The sequence below is a fragment of the Pteronotus mesoamericanus genome, unplaced genomic scaffold (assembly GCF_021234165.1).
Source record: "Pteronotus mesoamericanus isolate MK-2021 breed Mesoamerican mustached bat unplaced genomic scaffold, CSHL_Meso_final contig_256, whole genome shotgun sequence".
Classification (NCBI taxonomy): domain Eukaryota; kingdom Metazoa; phylum Chordata; class Mammalia; order Chiroptera; family Mormoopidae; genus Pteronotus; species Pteronotus mesoamericanus.
Window position 1 is genome coordinate 5,331,673 of NW_026555108.1, and position 19,809 is coordinate 5,351,481.

At 39.6% G+C, this 19,809-nt stretch overlaps 1 protein-coding gene across 3 annotated transcripts in view; it reads left to right on the top strand.

Moving 5' to 3' along the window:
- TAF1 (TATA-box binding protein associated factor 1) overlaps positions 1-11,177 on the top strand; it is a 67,802-nt gene extending 56,625 nt beyond the window's left edge. For all 3 annotated transcript variants that reach the window (XM_054574297.1, XM_054574299.1, XM_054574298.1), the window contains exons 33-38: positions 1,148-1,215; positions 1,551-1,667; positions 4,564-4,689; positions 6,112-6,268; positions 7,084-7,261; positions 9,395-11,177. In XM_054574297.1, the coding sequence (XP_054430272.1) occupies positions 1,148-1,215; positions 1,551-1,667; positions 4,564-4,689; positions 6,112-6,268; positions 7,084-7,261; positions 9,395-9,611 (863 nt within the window). In that variant the 3' untranslated portion in view covers positions 9,612-11,177. The remainder of the gene's footprint in view (positions 1-1,147; positions 1,216-1,550; positions 1,668-4,563; positions 4,690-6,111; positions 6,269-7,083; positions 7,262-9,394) is intronic.
- Positions 11,178-19,809: the final 8,632 nt, after the last annotated feature.

Sequence of the window (19,809 nt, forward strand, 5' to 3'; positions counted from 1 at the left end):
TGGACTGACATTTTTTTTTAATCTTCACCCAAAGACATGCTTATTGATTTTAGAGAGAGGGGGATGGAGGGAGAAAGAGAGGGAGAGAAACATTGATGTGAGAGAGAAACATCTATCAGTTGCCTCTTGCATGCACCCTGACCGGGGACCAAACCTGCAACCTGACTGGTGTGTCCTGACTGGGCATCGAACCTGTGACCTTCCAGTGTTCAGGATGATGCTCCAACCAGCTGAGCCACACTGGCCAGAGCTGATTTTGTGTTTTTGTGGGCAAACAAAACTGGATTGACCTGCAAGCCACCAGTTTGCAACTTGTGACAAAGGCCATATGGGGAACTGTATAATTTCATTAAGAATTACCTAATAGGTAAGAGTGTCTTAAAGAGACACAGAAGCCAAATGCAATGTGTGGACCTTATTTGGATTATGATTCAAAGAAATCAAATGTAAAAGAACATTTATGAAATTATTGGAAATTTGAGTGTTGACTGGCTGTTTAATAACATTAAAGAATTGTTAATTATTTTAGATGTAATATAGTTGGGTATTTTTATAGACTTAATTTTTTTCAGCAGTTTAGAATAAAATTGAGCTAAAGGTATAGAGATTTCCAATATACATGTGCCCCTGCATATGCACAGCCTCCCCCATTATCAAAATCCTGCACTAGAGTGGTACATTTGTTACAGTCGATGAACCTACACTAACACATCATTACCACACAAAGCCCATGTTTACATTAGGGTTCGCTCTTCTTGTACATTCTATGGGTTTTGACAGTGTTGTAGTATCATACATAGTTATTTTTTAAAAGAATCCTTACAGATTCAGGCTGAATAATTTGTGGGTGAAATGAAATAATACTAGAATTTGCTTCACAGCAATTTGAGAAGCTTGTGTAAGTTCAGGTTTAAGGGTTGATAATCATTGAAGCTGAGTAGTGGGTACGTGGAAGCTCATTATATTAGTGCCTCTGTTTTTTAATACATTTGAAATTTTCTACTTCTAAAAGTAAAGCAAGAATCCAAGTTAGCGCTGAAGCATGATTTTGGGGGTCTAGGATAATGGAATGCCAATGCTGGTGACAATATAAATTTCTGGAACTGAAGTCTGCAAAGGTAATAGCATTTTCTTTTTTCATTAATAGGGCCTGAAAGTCAGTATACTAAGACTGCTCAGGAAATTGTGAACATATGTTACCAGACACTGACTGAGGTAGGTGGTAAAGAGGAGGTCCCTTTGGGATCTAGCTTTATGGAACCCCTTTGTTTCTTTCGGTGAGGAGGCTTTCCTTGCCTATCCTATTTTAAAGTGTAACATCCTACCCCCCTACCCTCACCCTACACCCCTTATTTCCTTCCCTGCTTCATTTTCCTGCATAGAACTAAGTGTTTTTAACAAACTATATAATTATTTACTTTAATTACCATGTGTCCTGCCTCTAGAATAGAAGCTCCATGAGGGGCAGGAATTTTTGTCTGCTTTGTTTACATTTGTATTCCCAGTGCCTAAAATGCATGTGGAATGAATTCACTAATTTTCTTTCTCAGTATGATGAGCATTTGACTCAACTTGAGAAGGATATTTGTACAGCTAAAGAAGCAGCTTTGGAGGAAGCAGAATTAGAAAGCTTGGACCCAATGACCCCAGGACCTTACACACCTCAGGTGAGTCTGAGGGCTAGGAACCTCCTACAGTTTTCTTATTGGTTTGGGAAATTTGGAGCATATTAACAGATGTATTTACTGAGATACCCTTCTTCTCTGTCCTTCCTCTTCATATGCCTTTCGTGTGCTTTCTTGTCTTCTCAAAGGCTAAGGTGAGTGAGGGCCATGGGTCTTGGTGGCCTTGTTGAATCAGAAGAGGCAGGTGCGGGATGAGTGAGTGGGGTGGGATCTTAATTGTTTAAGCAGTATTTAGAAATACCAGATTCTTGGCTACTATGACAGAGGCCTTCCTCTTGACTCTCTGGAGCTCCCTTGCCTATGAATTAGGGCTCCAGCACATCCCTAGAGTATAGGCTTCTCAGTAATAGACATGGGCCACACTGTTCCTGTGCCTTATAAATGCCTGATTACTCATTCCCTCAGAGGTACCTAGTGTAGCTCAGATGTTGCCCATTTTCTTGGATTGACTCCCTCTCATCGTAAAGGATGACAGGTAATATATATAATCTCAAATTTACATGCCCAAACACTAGAGAGTAGGATTAAGAAGACATTTTTAGTGCTTTTGTTCTGAGCCTTGAATATAATGAGTATATTTCATCTATATTATACTTTTAGAGGGATGGCATATTTGAAGAATAGGACTTACCAGAATATACCTGGTGCTTGGTTTCTATATTGGAGGCGTTACGGTAAAGTGGAAAGTACATGAAGTTTGGCATAAAATAGACCTGGGTTTGAATCTTAGCTCTACTACTATCTAGCCTTGTGAACTTGGGAAGTTAAACTCTCTAACTCAGTTTCCTTTTCTCTAAAGTGTACTTTTCAAGATTGTTAGAAACATGAAATGAATTAATTTGCTTGGCACATAGCAGACATTCAGTACATGTTTTCTTACCTGTATAAAAATTGTCTACAAAGATTTCGAAGACCCTTTCAAATTTAATCAAATATTTTAATGTAAAATTCTCCCAATTCCCAGTAGCAAACTTTTCTTTATTTTACTCAGGTTTTACTCTGAACTGATAATGCAACCTATATGATTTCTGTTGGATTATTGCTATCTCTCATTCATGTACTCGCCCTATCTACCTTTTACTCTCTCTTTTATCCCAAAACATAGGTTTTTGAGAGGCTGTATGTAAAGAACCCTAAGATACTTCTTCCAGGGCAGATTGGGTCAAGGGGGCTTAGAGGAGTGATGTTGCACAGGAAGGCTTTATTTACTAATAGGCCTACAGCTTCCACCAGGTGCTTCTGGTAAGTTAAAGCCTGGGTTTTAGCCATCATTCTCCAGGAGATCCTAGCCACAAAGTGGCACATGATTTGCTCTAGTCTATGACAGCATAGGTATCGTTCTTTGGTGAGTCAGAGCCTTAGACCCAAAAGTCTTCTTCCATTCTTTTCTACCTCTCCCACGCTATCTCAAATGGCTGAAGAAAACCTGGCAACTGTTCTCCCTGCTGAGTAGTAGCTGTAGTTTTGTGCAATTAGAGGGTCTGCTATGAAGAACAGGATGTAGATGGTGCCTCTTCATTATTCCAATTCACCCTCTCATCATTGCCTTCACTCATCTATACAAATTTTAAAATAGTAAGCCCAGTCCATTACCTCTTAACCTGAGGAAGATGGACATGAGTGACTGTCCTTACTCATTACTAGTTTCAACCCAATTGTTACTAAAGAGGGTTGCATAAGTTTAACCTAATACAATTCCAGTTGTATAGAAACATAGCACTAATCATACTTTACTTCCAGCTGTAAATGATGGTAGTCAGTAATTTTCATTCAGCCATTTTCCACCTAGCTTGTATTGCATCATATATTCAGTTTAACATTTTATTTAAAACTACTTACTTTGCATTTCATAAAGAAGAAATAAGTACCTAAAATAAAATTCACTACTCAGAACCAACCACTGTAAACATTTTAGAGTGTTTCTTTCAAATCTGTGATGTGTGTGTTTGCATGTGTGTGCACTTGTGTGTCTTTATAGACAAGTGAAATTGGTCAAGATGGTTTTGGATCTTGTTTTCACTTCACATTATATTAGGAGCCCTTTATTTCATTAACTAGTCTTTGAAAACATGCTTTTTTTAATAAATAGCTGCATAATATTTCTGCCCTCAGAGAATTCTTTCCTCTTTCTCCAGCTTGTTCTTTATCAGTCCCTCCTTCCCTACTGTCAGTAAGTCTATTTGTTAAATTCTTGTTCTCTTCAGCAGAAGAAAGAGGGAAGAAGGTATCTATAATTTTTTGAATACTAGGCAATTGGGTAAGAAACTTAAACATATCTCTTAAATGTTCAAACAACCTTGTGAGATAGACATTATCAACCATGTTTTACAGTTGATGAAACCAAGACTTAGAGAGATTAAGTAATTTCTTAAAGTTACTCAGCCAGCAAGTGGTGGAGCCAGGACTCAAACCCAGTACAGTTTACTCAAAAGCCCATGGTTTTTCACTGCACCATTTTGCCTCATAGCATCTTCTGATGCTCTCTCATTGGTATTAAAATTTCTTGATCCCATTTCCTATTAGAAGTCTCTAAACTAATCAAAATAGCACTGGGCCTAAAAACAATAATGCAAGGCTTAGAAGAAACTAGGTTTTTGACCAGAAAATCTGTTAATACATAGAATTGTCCTATAACTTTGAAGCTTTTCTGCTTCAGGCATCTAATAATCATATACATTATGATCATTAATCTGCTAGAATGAGCAACATCTGTAAGTTTTCCCAAAACCTGTCCCTAAAGTTATTTCGAGTTATGTTTTCTCTGTAAATGGACTGGCCTGCATGATCTTTTTCTGCAGTGAGTGTTCTAAAGGGGAATTCTCTGTAGTTCTTACTCTTTTTCCTAAATAGTAGCTAAGTTGTATGATTTGTGTCACAGCCTCCTGATTTGTATGATACCAACACATCCCTCAGTATGTCGCGAGATGCCTCTGTATTTCAAGATGAGAGCAACATGTCTGTCCTGGATATTCCCACTACCAGTTCAGACAAGCAGGAGACACAGGTAGGGTATTCTTTTTCTCTTTGTGAGATTGGTAGTATGGTTTGGAGCAGGGAGCGGGGTGGTATATGATATGTGTCAAGGATAACTGAGATCCTTGGCCCTGGGAATGCAGCTTAAGAATATAATTTCTAGGTGAGATGGTTAACATGTCACATGATGTGCCAGGGCCATGGTAGGCTGGGCGAGGAAGACTCTGATGTGTAGGTATTGAAGGGTATGATGAGGAGGAGAAAGAAGAAGGGAAACATAAGACTTCAGCCCCAGTGCATATGCTTACAGGAAGCTTATGGTTACATTACACCTTTATGATATAGGAGCCCCACCAATACAGGGCAGGCCAAATCCCAGGGCAACATCAGAGGGTCTCTCTAGCAAGTCCCAGTATGACTTATAACCAGTTAAAGAAGTCTGTCTGCCAAAATTGCTGTCTGCTCTCTGTCCCCATGGGCAAAGTCAGGCACAGCAGAACTTTGGGAAAGGCACAAATGTGAAAGTATATGAGGCATCAGAGCAACTTGACAAGTGACTTAAAAGACCAACTGTATTCAGAGGCAGAGTTCAGAATAATTGTCCTGCTACTCTACTGTATGTATGCTATAATCTAAATTCAAGTTATTTATAAAACTAGATTAAAAATTTTAAATTGGCCTTTTCTAGCAGTATCAGAAGATAATTCTGAAGTCAGAAATCCTATCAGCTGATCTTAGTCAGGGTTCCACTGGAAAGAGCAAAACCCAAAAGGGTTTTTCTGTCCCAAAGAGTCTAACCCAAGCTAAGAAAAGCTTGGATTAGAAAGGAAGAGTCTCCTTGTGATAATGTAGTAGGAGTAGACCAAGGACCTTCCTGTTCTTTGGATTTTTTTAACCCTATCAGTGATTTCCAAAGAATGAATGGGGAAAAATACACATGGCTTGAGCTGTGTAAACAACCCCCACTAGCTGTGGGGTTGGCTGGAATATCAGGGAGTAACATCTGTCCTGGGTGAGAGCCCTTGTTAACTCCTCCTGTAGGCACATCCCTCAATGATGTGCTATTTGTGTTCCTTACTCAGATGAGCCAGGCCCGAGGTAGGCTGGGCGAGGAAGGCTCTGATATAGATATTAAAGGTTATGATGAGGAGGAGGAGAAGATGGGAAACCTAAGACTCCAGCCCCAGTGAGTATGCTTGCAGAAAGCTTATGGTTACATCACACTTTTATATGCTAGGAGCCCAATCAGTACAGGGCAGGCCAAATCCCAAGGTGATATCAGAGAGTCTCTATAATGAGTCCCAATCTGACTTTAATCCTTGGAACCAGCTAAATAAGTCTATCCACTAAAATTACTTGACTTCTTGTGAGACAGCAAGGGAGGCTGGTGGTGGCTTCTGGTCTCTTACTTGGGTGATTTATGGGACCTTGACCCCTAACTGGTCTTATCCAGGAAGGTGAAGATGCAGATGGTGATCTTGCAGATGAAGAGGAAGGAACTGTACAACAGCCTCAAGCCAGTGTCCTCTATGAAGATTTACTTATGTCTGAGGGAGAAGATGATGAGGAAGATGCTGGGAGTGATGAAGAAGGAGATAACCCTTTCTCTGGTAAGTATTGCTCTTTGCTTCTGTTCCTGTGTGGCTCACCATAGCACCCTCAGGACTGGATAGGAAGCTCTTGGCCACGTATTCTTTTTTTCCCCCCTCACCTGAGGACATGCTCATTGACCTCAGAAAGAAGAGAAAGACAGACAGACATTGATGTGAGAAACATTGACAGGTTATCTCTCACATGCGCCCCAACTGCGGACCAACCCCACAACCCAGGCATGTGCCCTGACTGGGAATCTACCTTTCAGTTTATAGGACGATGCTCCAACCAACTGAGCCACACCGGCCAGGGCTATGTATGCTCCTTAAATGAAGATCTACCAGCAGACCTGAGAGTACTGAGGGCTTACTCATAGAACTGATCAAATTCATTAGCTTGAGAGGAAGTGAAGAAATACCAACACAAGGGATACAAAAGATGACAGTGGAAAAGGCAGTGCCTAAGTAGCGCCTTTGATTTGAGTACTTCATAAAAGCAGAAAAGAAGTGTTACCTGTGGCAATAGGGAAGGAAAATGAAGAGAAAAAGATCCTGCTTTGAGATGTTTTGTGGGGCAATGGCAATGGCAGTAGAAAAGTATAGGAGGAGATGATAGAAGAAAACAGATGGATTGGACTGAGGTGGAAAAGGGAAATGGTTATTTGGATTTAGTTTCTAAACTACAGATCTTGCCAGTTTTTACCCTAGGTACTCCTCTGAGGTGAGGAGTCCAGGCAAGGTGCCTGTACAGGTGTGTAGCATGACTAGTTTTGTAGACCAAGCCAAATGTGCTGATTTCTGTCAAGCTTATCTCAGAATCTGTCTCTTCACAGCGATCCAGCTGAGTGAAAGTGGAAGTGACTCTGATGTGGAACCTGGTGGGATAAGACCCAAACAGCCCCGCATGCTTCAGGAGAACACAAGGATGGGCATGGAAAATGAAGAAAGCATGATGTCCTATGAGGGAGACGGTGGGGAGGCTTCTCATGGTTTGGAGGATAGCAACATCAGGTAATCGACAGCAACATGCTACAGGGCTGTGGCATCAGTGCCGAGCTATGATGTCAAGGGGCCCAGCGTCAGATTACTTTCATCCATCAAACATTTCCTGAGTGCCTACAAGGGCCAGTCACTGTGCTAGGCCCTTGGGGACACACAGAGGAGCAAGACATCCTGCCCCTGAGGAGTTCACAGTCTAGTGGAAGAGACTGATACAAACAAAATCATTATAAATACAATGTGATAAGTGCCATAGCATAAGTTAAGTACAAAGTGCCAAGTCATCACTGAGGAGAGAGTGTCTCACCCTGCTTGGCAGTAATCGAGAAGTTTCACAGACAAGGGAACATTTGAACTGGGCCTTTCAAGATGAATAGGAGTCTACTAAGTAGATAAGTGGCAGCAGGCCAGGAGATCCTTAGAGATGAAACAATATGTTCAAAGGCACAGAAATGTAACAAAGTATGTTCCAAAGGGAAGGGAGATTGTTGGGAGTTGTGGCTCCAAAAGTAGCAACGTTTTATATTTGCAGAAGACCTTAAATGTCATGCTAAGGCATTCAGTTTTGGGGTAACTGGAATCATTATCTAAGAAAAAGGAAGTTAACCTCAAATTTGTGTGTTAACTAACTCTAGGACAACAATAAGGATTTCGGCCAGGATCTGTTAGAGAGGGGGAGGAAGGGACATATTCAAGACCTATTTATCAGGTAGATTGATTGGATTTAGGAGGTAAGGAGATCTGGTATATAATGAAAGGGAATGTCACTGAGATAGGAAAGAGGAAGAACAGGCATTAGATGGAGTGGGAAAGGATGAAAAAATGAATTTGTGTTTGGACATGTTGGATTTAAGGTACATATACATCCAGCCAGAGGTAGCCAGGAAGCAGTTACAGTCTATTTATTCAGCAGATATGTATCACAAGTACAAAAGAGACTATGATGTGGTCCCTTCCTCCAAGAAGTTCATTCTAATGGGAAACCTAAAACAAGTCAACAGATGATTGGTCACAGTGTAACATGAAAAGTGCTGTAATAGGCAACCACAGGATTTTCCTCAGACTTGGGTTAGGAGTGGGGTAGGGGAGCTGGTTAGGGAAGGTAACCAAGCTAAATCAGAAATAAAAGATTTTGAAAATGTGCATCTCCTTTGGCTCCCAAATTTCATGTCTAGGAAATTCTGTGGGAATAGTAATACTTTTATCAGGATGTTTGTACAAGATGTTTATCACAGCATTGTTTCTAATAGTGGGAAAATTGGAGACAGCTTAAATGTCTTAGTGAGACTGTTAAATAAATTATGTTACAGCCATACAGTGGAATACTGTGCAGCTATTAAAATGACGCTATAGGTGTATGTTTATAAAGATGTTCATTATAATCATTAGTGAAAAAAGCAGGTTCCTAAAGAGTTATGTAGAGTATTCTAATTTTGTAAATAAAAAATGTTTAAGCATCTAAGTGAAGTGCATAGAAAAAATAATGGAAGGTCATATACTAAAAGATTATCTCTGGGTAGTAGAGTTATTGGTGATTTTTTTTTTCTGGTTGTATATTCTAATTTTTTAAACCAGCGAACATGCATTATTTGTGTGTTTTTTAAGTAAAAATAAGAATAAACAAACAAACAAAAAATAAAGCACACTCTGGCAGAAGTGTGAAGAATTCATTGGAGAGCAAGACTAGAGGCATGAAGACTGATTTCAATGGTGCAGGCCAGAGATAGCAAAGCACTAAGTCAAGGCGTGAAGAGTAGGGATGGAAAAGAAGGGATAAAGACAAGGTATATTGAAGAGGTAGACTCTCTAGGACTGTTGACTAATTGGGTATGTAGATGAGTGAAGCCGTAAGTGGTAGATGAAACTATGAGGTTATCAGAGTGTTTATGGTCACATAAGCTGGCAGTGTGTTGTTCAGATACAGGGAAGTTTCTTTCTTTCAGATTCTTGTGTATATCCAGTTGGCAAGTTGATGTTTTTGAACAGGATCATTTATCTCTCAGGGACCTGTAGAACAGTCTAGAATCAGTCATTTTAGTGTCCAGGGGAGGTGAGATGGGCTGATCCCTTGGTGGCGTCAAGAATGGGACTGGTCAGCTAGAGGATGGTGCCCGAGCTTGAGAGATGACATGTTTCTCTTCTCAGTTATGGGAGCTATGAGGAGCCTGATCCCAAGTCGAACACCCAAGACACAAGCTTCAGCAGCATCGGTGGGTATGAGGTATCAGAGGAGGAAGAAGAGGAGGAAGAGCAGCGCTCTGGGCCGAGTGTACTAAGCCAGGTCCACCTGTCAGAGGACGAGGAGGACAGTGAGGATTTCCACTCCATTGCTGGGGACAGTGACTTGGACTCTGATGAATGAGGCTTCCTTTGGGCCTCCTTGGTCAGCCTTCCCTGTTCTCCAGCCTAGGTGATTCAATTTGTTTATATTAATATTTGTACAGTGTCTGATCCTGAAATCACCAGATTAACTAACACCTTAGCCTTTAAAAAATAGTAAGTAAATGATAATGAATGAATCGCCTGTCCTGATCTTCCTGGGGCAACGTCACCCTTTGAATTAAACTCAAGCAATCCCTTCCCCCCTACCACTGATAAAAATAGTGCAATCTTCTCCTTCTCCAGTGCCCACGTTTAACTTCACTTACTGCTCTTGGTATCATTTTTCCCTGGGGAAGGTGGAGAAATTATGAACGGACTAATAACTTTATGTCCTCTTGGTGTATTAGAAATTTTCCAAGCATGGTATCATCTCAGTTTTCTAGCAGGCTGGAGCAGGTGACAGCCCCCCTGCTGGGACAGGGAATTGGGTTCTTTCTGCTGGACTCTGTGCCACACTGAGCACATAGACGTATTGGACAAACTGCCCATTATTTTATTATTTATTTGATTTTGCAATGCTTGTTCCTAAATGGGCTTGAGGCAAATGATTATAAATCTTTGAAACAGCCTATATGTCAGAACTGATATGTTGCCATGTAAATGTGTTCTGTCCCCCCCACCCCCAGGGGAAATGGTAGGAAAATGGTAAGTTCCTTAGGGCAAAGGCTGTGTCTTCTGTTTCTTTTCATGCTTAGGATATGGTTCTGTGCATAGTAGGTACTCAGTATACGTTCCTAGAATTACAAAATCCTCAACAGATTTGTTGTTGAACATCTGCTTCATCATAAGCACTCTATCAGATCCTTGGGATGCAAAGCTAAATAAGACACACTCCTTTTATCCAAAGAGCTCACCATCAAGTTGGGGGAGGGGGAGTAAAATTCAAAACATATTAAAGCATTACAGTTCTGTGAGGTAAGTGCAATTAAAGAGCTAGTTATAGGGGAAAATAGAGGAGTGATCATGTCTGAAAAAGTCAGGGAAGTCTTCGTGGAGGTAATTCTTAAGCTGATTGTTGAATTAGTAGGAGCTTGCCAGATGGGAAAGTCCAGGCAGGATGGAACATGAAGTGAAAAGGCTGAAGTCTAGAAATGGCAGAGTGTGTTCCTAGTTTGTTTGTTTGTTTGTTTGTACCTGCCTTGTTCCAGAAAGGATTTAAGGTGGTTTAGTTCCAGTCCTTGAATGCTGGAATGGCTAGAGATGAGGCTGAAAGATGGGCAGGAAGTGTATCAGGAGCTTTGACTTCGATGCTAATGAGTGTGAATTTTATATTTTAGGAAATGAGGAGCTCTAGGGGAGTGATATGTCAGGTTTGTGTTTTAGAAATTTTCTGTATATCGAATCAAGAAAGAAATTGAATCATGTGATGAGTATGATGCCATTTTTATAAAAGACAAAATCATGTGTGTGTACTTACTTGTTTATATTGTATGTACTTATGTATGCAAAGGAAAGGGCCTAAAAGGATATATGCCAAACTATTCACAGTGATAACCTCTGAGGAATGGGATTGGAGGTGGGGGGCTATATGGTTTTATGTATACTGGGTGGGATATTGTGCTTTATTTCTGTATTGTTTGAATTTTTTACAAGTATGTATTATTTTTGTAATAAAAATGTTTTTAAAAAAATCAAGCAGCAGTGTGGAGAGTGGTTTGGAGGGGAACAAATCTAGTTCAAGTACAGTCAAACCTCAGTTCTCGAACATCTCCCATCTCGAGCAGTAGGGTTCTCGAACAGCCTTCTGAAGCCAATTAAGTTTGAGAACTGATGTTCCACTGTAGGGGGTAATGGATCCCAAACTAGGGCTGTGGTATTAAGATGGGAAGAACGGGATGAATCTGAGAGGTCTTTAGGAGGTAGACTCAATAGGGCTTGATGACCGATGGGCATTTGTGTGTGGAAGAGGATGAGAAATGGAAGATGGCTTTTAGGATTTTGGTTTGGGAAAGTGAGTGGGTATAGGGCATTCATGCATTCATTCAACATTTATCAAGCCACCTATTTTTAGCAAGCAGCCTGCTAGATGCTGATACAGAAGTATGATACAGTTTCCAATTGCGGAGAACTTAGGTCTAGAATGAGAGATAGATATGTGAATAACTTAAGTTTAATAGAAAGTGATCATTGCAATATATATTTACAAGGTTCTGTGGTGAGAGGAAGGAGTTACCAACTCTGCTTTCTGAGTAAGAATGCAAAGGTTTCAAGAGGAGACCCTTGAGAGAGAGCATGAAAAGTAAGAAGGAGTTTGCCAGACAGTCATAGAGGAGAAGAGGGGAGGGAGGCCTTCTGGGCAGAGGGAACAATGCTTAGGGGTATGAAGGTACATGATCTGTTCATGGAACAAGTAGTTTTGGATAGGCGCAATAGAGAGAACATATGTAGTATAGGGATAACAAGGCTCAGGATTAAATGCTAGTTTTAGAGAGATCACTCTGGCTGCAGTGTAAAAATGGATGGCCTGGGGAGGAGGGATGTCAGAGGAGAAATAAGGGAGACAAACTGGCAGAGGCCTTGGCAGTAGGGGAAAGAGAAGTGCATCTTGGTGACTGGGTAATGGAAAGTAAATGGAAGCTACATTTCTGACTTGGGTTATGGGGTAAATGGAGGTGGCATTCTCTGCACAGGTCTAGGGTGGAAGGTAGGAAAAACAGCTAAGCTCAGTCAGAGGCATGTACGTTTCAAGCATGATAGGTATAAAGCTTCGGATTTGTGCAATCTTGGGAGTAGGTGAGATCACCCAGAACACATGTGTAGGCTCAGAAGAGCATGGAGGACAGAATCCCAGTGAAGGTCATTATTTGCCGGGGGAAGGTGAGAAATGGAAGGAAAAACTGAAGAGCAACAATTTTTTCATACCAAGGAAGGGGTCTTAAGGCAAAAAAAAAAAAAAATACACACACACACACACACACACACACACACACATCACAGAAAGGTGAAGTAAAATGAATCATGAGAGACAGCCTTTGGGTTTTGGCAAGGAGGAGGTCCCTGGTGACATTAGCTGGCAAAAGCAGGGTCAGAGTGGTGAACTTGGAATCAGCCAGCAGCAGGGTGAGGAGCAGATGGAAGATGAGGAAGTGACAGTAGAGATCATAGACTACTCTTTCAAGGAGCTAGGCTGTGAGGAATAAAAAATGGAGTCTTAAGATGGAAGATATATTTGCTTACATAGGCTTAGGGTAGAAAGCAACAAAGGAGAGTTTAGGAAAAAACAAGAGAGGACAATTGTGGGCAAGACCTCTGTGAAAACAGAGGGAGTGTGAGTTGCCATAGTTAGCATTCCCTCTTGTAGGAGAGGAGATCGTTCCCCTGAGATAGAGAAAGGAATAGAGGTAGTTACAGGTCAGTGTGTAGATAAGGGAGAGAAGGTCGAAGGAGTTCATACTTCATAGATTCAGTTCTTGTGAGAAAAGTAAAAGTGGGTTGGGAGCTTGAAAACCAGCTAAATGTCCATCAGTGAAGATGTTGAATTATAGTACATCCATTCAGTAAAAAAAAAGTAACTTTAAAAACAATGAGGAAGATCTATATATGCTAATATGGAAAGATACTCTTTTTATTACAGTTTGAAGTGTGCAACCTAATTCAACATCCATATACACTATGTGATCACCCCCAAAAGTAGTTCTATCCATCTTCATGCAATTGACCCACCCTTCAGCCCTTTCAACTACACCCCCTAACCCCCTGCCCCTCTGGTAACCACTGATCTGTTCTCTGGATATATGAGTTTGTTTTGTTCATTTTTCTTTTAGATTCCTCATATAAGCGAAATCATACAGTAGGTCTCTTTTTCTTTCTGACTGATGTCACTTAGCATGGTACCCTCAAAGATATTTTTGAAAAAAATAAGTGATAGAATGTAGGCAGCATTTAATTTCATTTGTTAGGGGGACAAAGAAGATATAAATCCATGTTTGCATATTCACAGAAAAGATTTGCAAGATGCGGTTCACACTGCTAACGCCTGTGAGGTAGAGTAGGGGGAAGGCTTGTTCTTTTCACTGTAAACCCTTCTGTTAATGTTTAAGTGGGGTTTTTTTTTCATGGTCATTGAGGGAAATGGGAGCTGGAGCTCTAAGGATCCATAAAAGGATTGCTGGGTATTGAATGCACCAATGAAGTTAGAGAGCATTAATTTCAAATGGTACCAGTCTACTTTATTGTGTGATTTTTCTCCGAAGGTACTTAGCACAGTTGGCAGCATGTAGAAGCAGGAAAAAGTAAAGCAGTTTGGGGTGAAGACCTGGATAAAAGAGACAGAAGGGTGAATATCCTTTCAATAACCATTTCTAGACTACTCTGTACCAAGCACTGTGCTGGGTGCTTGAATACAGTATTGGAGATGAGCAAGTCCGCACAGGAGTGTGATAAGTGAAATGATAGGTGCAGTATCCTGTAAAGGTGCAGACAAGGGCAAGTAGCGCCAAGCCTGGAACTATAGGAGACAGACCTTCCCAGAGATGACTAATATGAGTTAGCCAGGATAAAAAGGCATTGCAGGTAGGGAATAAGCATCTTTCCAGGCAGAGAAAAGAACGTGACTAAATAGTTAGGGATGGTGCTCATGGAAGGTGCTGGTGAGAACTGAAACTGGAATTAGCCAGGGTCCAGATCACAGAGAGCCTGGCTTGGCAAAAAAAATGTGAACTTAATCCTAAAGGTTATAGGGATCTGTTGAGGGACTTGGGTGACTTGAGCAGCAGTTTGGAATGTGAAGTATGGGAAAATAGGACTGGAGATGGTGTGGCAGTCATTTAGGCAACATTGTGAGTCAGTTGCAAGGCAAGAACTGTAGGCAGAGATTTGAGAGAATTTAGGAGGTAGACTGTACAAGTGATGCATTAAATGTGGGAGATATTTCAGTCAATTAGTCAATAAATATTGATTGAGTCTAGAGGGTACCAGGCATTATTTTAGGTGCTCTGAATACAGCAGTGAAGAAAACATAACCCCTCCCTGCAAAGAGCTTAGAATTTTAATGGGAGAGGTAGACAGTAAATACGATTGACAAGGACTGTGAAGAAAAAACAGTGATGTGAAAGGGTACAGGGTGAGGATGCTAATGTAATGGTCCAGGAAGACCTTGTTGAGTGGCTGTCACTGACATAGAAATATACATGTATAACTTTGATAAAATTATAACATTTTTTAGAAATTTGAAAAGGTAAGCCATGAAAGAACCACAAAAGATACTTTTAAAAGACCAGCCAGAGAAGTGTGAGGAAACCAGGTTAGCCTGCGTTTAGGCGAAGGGAATTCTAAAGGAAAGGGTGGTCAGCAAGGGCCAGTACTTGCAGAAAGGTCAGTCAGATAAGTACTGAAATTTGTCATTTAGACTTGGCAGTTGCTGAACCTGAAAAAAACAGTTTCTTTGGAACGATGGGTGCAGAAATCAGATGGCGAATAGGTTGAAGAATTGAATGTGAGAGAGTAGAAACCACTTGATGTGATTAAATAATAGCTATAATTCACTGTGCCAGCCTCTGCCTTCATTTAATCCTGAGCCATCTGAGAAAGGTATTATTATTCCCATTTTACAGGTGAGAAAACTGGTTTAGGAGCCAAAGGATAGAGGGATTAGCCTTGGACTAGAGACCACCTTTCAATTAAGACCAGAAAGATGTGTGAGAAGTAGGAAGTGGGCAAACCCTGCCTCTGGGCACTGTAGACCCTAATAAGGAGTTTTGTCTTTATCCTAAAAGTAGTGGGAAACTTTTCACTGGGAGTAGGGTGGAGCTTAAGAGGGTAAACTCAGGTTTGTGTTTCCAAAATGTTGGCTTTTTTCCACATGAGTGTAAAAAAAGTCAATTTTTTCCTATTGGTAGTTTAAGCTTCTTTTGCATTTCCAGGGTCCTAGGTATTACAGTACAATATTTGCCTAAATATAATAATCTAACTTGTTTTCTCTGACTTTGAGGACAAACAGCTGGTGTACTTGTTAAAAAATACTGCTTCCTAGGCCCCAGTTCTAGGGAAGAAGACTGGTGGTCTATTTTACAGATGGCCCAAGTGATGCTTATCTGAGAAGTTTGGGAAGCTGATCAATATTTCCAAATTAATGTTATCCTCAGCTATTCATGAAATAGTGTACATCAAAATGGGAGTAGGGGTTGCCTACTAAAAATTTAATTCCTGGGCTTGGAATGTGCATTTTTTAATATGCACACCTGTAATTCTGGTGCAGATAGTCATTAAAGTAATGATAGCAACAATAGTAATAATCCTTTGGTAACCATAAGTTATCTAGAAGAAATGCAGAATTACAGTATTTTATCATCAGGTATATAATGCAAATTTATCCTTGGCTTTTTGGTTCATAATAACTTACTAGTGAATGATTTTAAAAATATTACCTTTAATATTATGTATCTCACTTATTTATAAATATGCATAAACTGTGACAGTTTAAATTACATACAAATTATAAATTCTGCAAATTGGTTTAAATAGATATGACTTCCAAAATAATTTCTCTTAAATTTTGCTTATGTAGGTTTGGATTTTCCATATTTGGGGGACTTGGAATCCAGTATTTTCAATCAACTCCATATTACAGCTCTTCAATTTATTAAAATATCCATTCTGATTTACGATAAAGTAAAAATGTGTTCTTCTATCTGTGTTTCTTTCTCAATTATATGGTCCAAGTAAGACTTTCGATCAACCAAAAATTTGACTCAGCTACCTATAGTACAGGGTGGGGCAAACGTAGGTTTACAGTTCATATGGAAAATAATACAGTAATTAATAAATAATGCAAAAGTATACTTTTGCATACTAACAACTGTAAACCTACCTTTGCCTCACTCTGTATATGTAAAGAGTAGTCAAATAATAGAGTAAGCAAAGTTAATTTACATTTTAGTAGGTGGAGGGTATGGCCTATCAGTGATCACAAAACTATTCACTCCTTCCTTGTTCTTTTCTTTTTATGAAATGAGAAATATTTTAAGGGGAGGAAAAAGCTATGTTGGAAAACTGGGAGCAAATAAATGCTCCAAACTAGAGAGATGGTTAAATATTTAGAAAGAAAATGAATTCATTAATGAGAAATGAAGATTGTTAGGGTACCCAATATATTTTGCTTCACTTTTACCAACTGTAAATATACCAGAAGAAAGTATATCAGTAGGAAGTGTATTAGAGGCTGTTTATTTTAGATAATTCACTTCCTAAATGTCTTTATTCTAAATTTTGACATCCTGCCTGTCTTTAAAATAATGTCAGCATAGTGCACATACTATGACCATGAAGGCAAGAGTTTAAACCAGACTTTGTTTTTTTTTGTTTCTTTCTCCCAAACAAAGGTTCTAGAGTCTCAAGGCAGGGGGGTACCTTGTAGACGTGGCCAAGAAGCTCATCAGAATCTGGGAGGAGGATTTTTTTTAAAGCCTCTCAAGTGGTAGGTAGGCCTGCCCCCCTCTTGCCTGATCCCTGATTTAGAAGCTTTCTAATATTGCAAAAAGTTCTTATGTCTCAATACTTAAATTAAAAACCAATTGATTCCTTATCAGTAAGGAATTTTCAACCTTTTACCTTTGTTTTGCTCTTCAAACAGCTTTCAATCTACCAAACAGTGGTTAAAATAATGGCTCTTAACCTGTTTATGGGGTATGGACAGTTTTGAAAATGTGAAAGCTGTGAAATCTCCCTCCAAGAAAAATATAAATACATGCAAGGTTTTGTATATGATATTGAGGGTTTCTTGGACTTTTGATTAAGAAACAAGTTTAAAAAGAGGTATAGTCTGAGTGAGATTGAATGTAATTTTCTCTCCAAAGGTGTCTATAAGTCTCAAACAATAAACAATAATTTAAATACTCCTAAATCTTAAGAAAAAAATCATAAGCAAGTGCAGGCAGGATTGTCAATTTACATTAGAAAAGTTAGGGCATTACACGTTCATTTTCTTGAGGTAAATTTATGAGTCATTCCACTTCCTCCCACCTTCTAAATGACAGCGGTAACTCCATATTCCAGTAGAATCTCTTTGTGGAGGAAAAGACATTTCAAAAACGCCTACATTTCAGATCCAAGTGTCTTAGAAAAGTATAGTGTGATGGTTTCAAATACAGGAGTGCATGTCATACCGTGGCTTCCACAACTCACAGCTATGTGACCTGGAACAGTTAACCAAGGGTCTGGTTCCTCAGCTACTTGACAGGGTTGTAGTGAGAATTAAAGGCGATTTAGCATGTGAAGTACTTAGCACGGTGCCAGATACACAGTACACACCCAGTAAATGGTAGCTATTCTGAATAAACAATAGCTCATAGTTTAGACCAATATAAGTTATTCTAACTCCTGAAAGTGAAACCTTAATATTACATTCCATACACCAGTTAGTCTTCTTGCATTCTCAACCAGGTAGAAATCCTCAAGAGAGGAGAGTTTGTCAGAAGTACCTGAGAGACATTTCAAACTGCCATTGCCTCCTTTAATCTTCCCCACGTTCAGATTTGCTCCCACTGCCACTCAGAGTGGCTGAAAGCCATTGCCGGGGGTGAGGAGGGTACTGGTACAAGCGAAAATGTGGAAAGCTGGGGGGAAGCTTCAGAGCCACATATTGACTTCACCTCCCATTCTGGCAGGGCCAGAAAACAGAACCTTTCAGTTTACTTGATGTTCCTTTATTTAAAACAAATTTTATGACACCAATAAAAGTTGAACAAATACTTGAAGCCAAATACATAGACAGCTCCATGCATGATTTACAGCTCCAAGTACTATAATACAAACTGTGTTGCAGATCGGAAAAAGGCATAAGAATTTGTTTAGCTCTGACTTTTGTAATCTAAGTATTTTAGCTTTTTGGCCCTGGGCGGTAGCTCAGTTGGTTAGAGCATTGTCCTGATACACCAAGGTTGCAGGTTAGATCCCCAGTACAAGATACAAGAATCAACCAGTGAATGTATAAATAAATGGAACAACAAATTGGTGTTTTTTTCTTTCTTTCCCTCTAAAATAAGTAAATAAAAAATTTAAATGTTTTGTCTTGTCTTCCAAGTGTCTTGATATGTTTCCAAAATTCAAGTTTAGAGTACCAATTTTGGGTTTTAAAAGATTTGCTTCTCATTTTATTTTTTTCTTCGTATGATTTCATTTTTTTTTACTTTAAAATTATAAGTTCTCAAATTTAACTCTCAGATCACCAGGTAAGTATGGCTTCTTCTAACCAAGCACTAAGTATCAGACTGGGCAGAATTTGTTTACCAGAAAATATAATATAAATTCTTAAAAAGGTAAAGCAAAGTAATTTCTTACAATAAAACCAGAAGTTCTCTTAATTCCATCCTAGCATGATGACTTTTAAAATAATTATTTAGAAGCTATTACATAGTTCCCTGAGTGGTGTGGCTCAGTTGGTTGGATGTCTTTCTGCAAAGCAAAAGGCTGCCTGTTCGATTCTGGGTCAGGGCATGTGCCTGGGTTGCAAGTTCGGGCCCTGGTCAGGGTGCGTAAGAGAGGCAACTGATCAGTGTTTCTCATATCAGCGTTTCTCTCCCTCTCTATCTCTCTCCCTTTCCCTCTCTCTAAAAATAAATAAATAAATAAAAGCTTTTAAAAAGTTATATTAATTATATCAATTAATACCCATTTTATATCCCAGTTTAGTCCCTTGACTTCTGGTTTCAAGGGCTCCTCATTTTATAACATAAATTCTGTTTTTCCATGCAGACTTCTAATTAGTAAAATTTTAAGCACTTAAACTGCTTTTGATGTCAGAACTGTGTGAAGAGGACTGCCTGGAGCTTTCCCTAGGTGTCAAGTCTCACCACAGATAGGGCCTAAGACTTAGAAGATAATTTCTCAATGTATAGCTCAAAGAGGCTCTGCTGCTCTGTCCCCTGCCCCTGCCCCGCAGGACTCATTACAAAATAATAACTGAATTTCCATTAACTCCTCTGTTCTCCTACATATACTTCCTTTGTGCATCCTGCCAGGGACATGTTTACTTCCCCCGTCTGTAATACGCTGCTTCGGAGCCTGGAGACAGTCAAGAGATGCTTACATGTGTGATTTACAAAATAATTAGACTTCTGACATTGTTTTTAAATTAAGGTAATATGTCATAGTGCCTAAGAAATATGTCTTTGAAGTCAAACTCCTATGCTCATTCTGACTCTTTAAGCAAGTCTCCAGGGCCTTAGTTTCCATATCTGTAA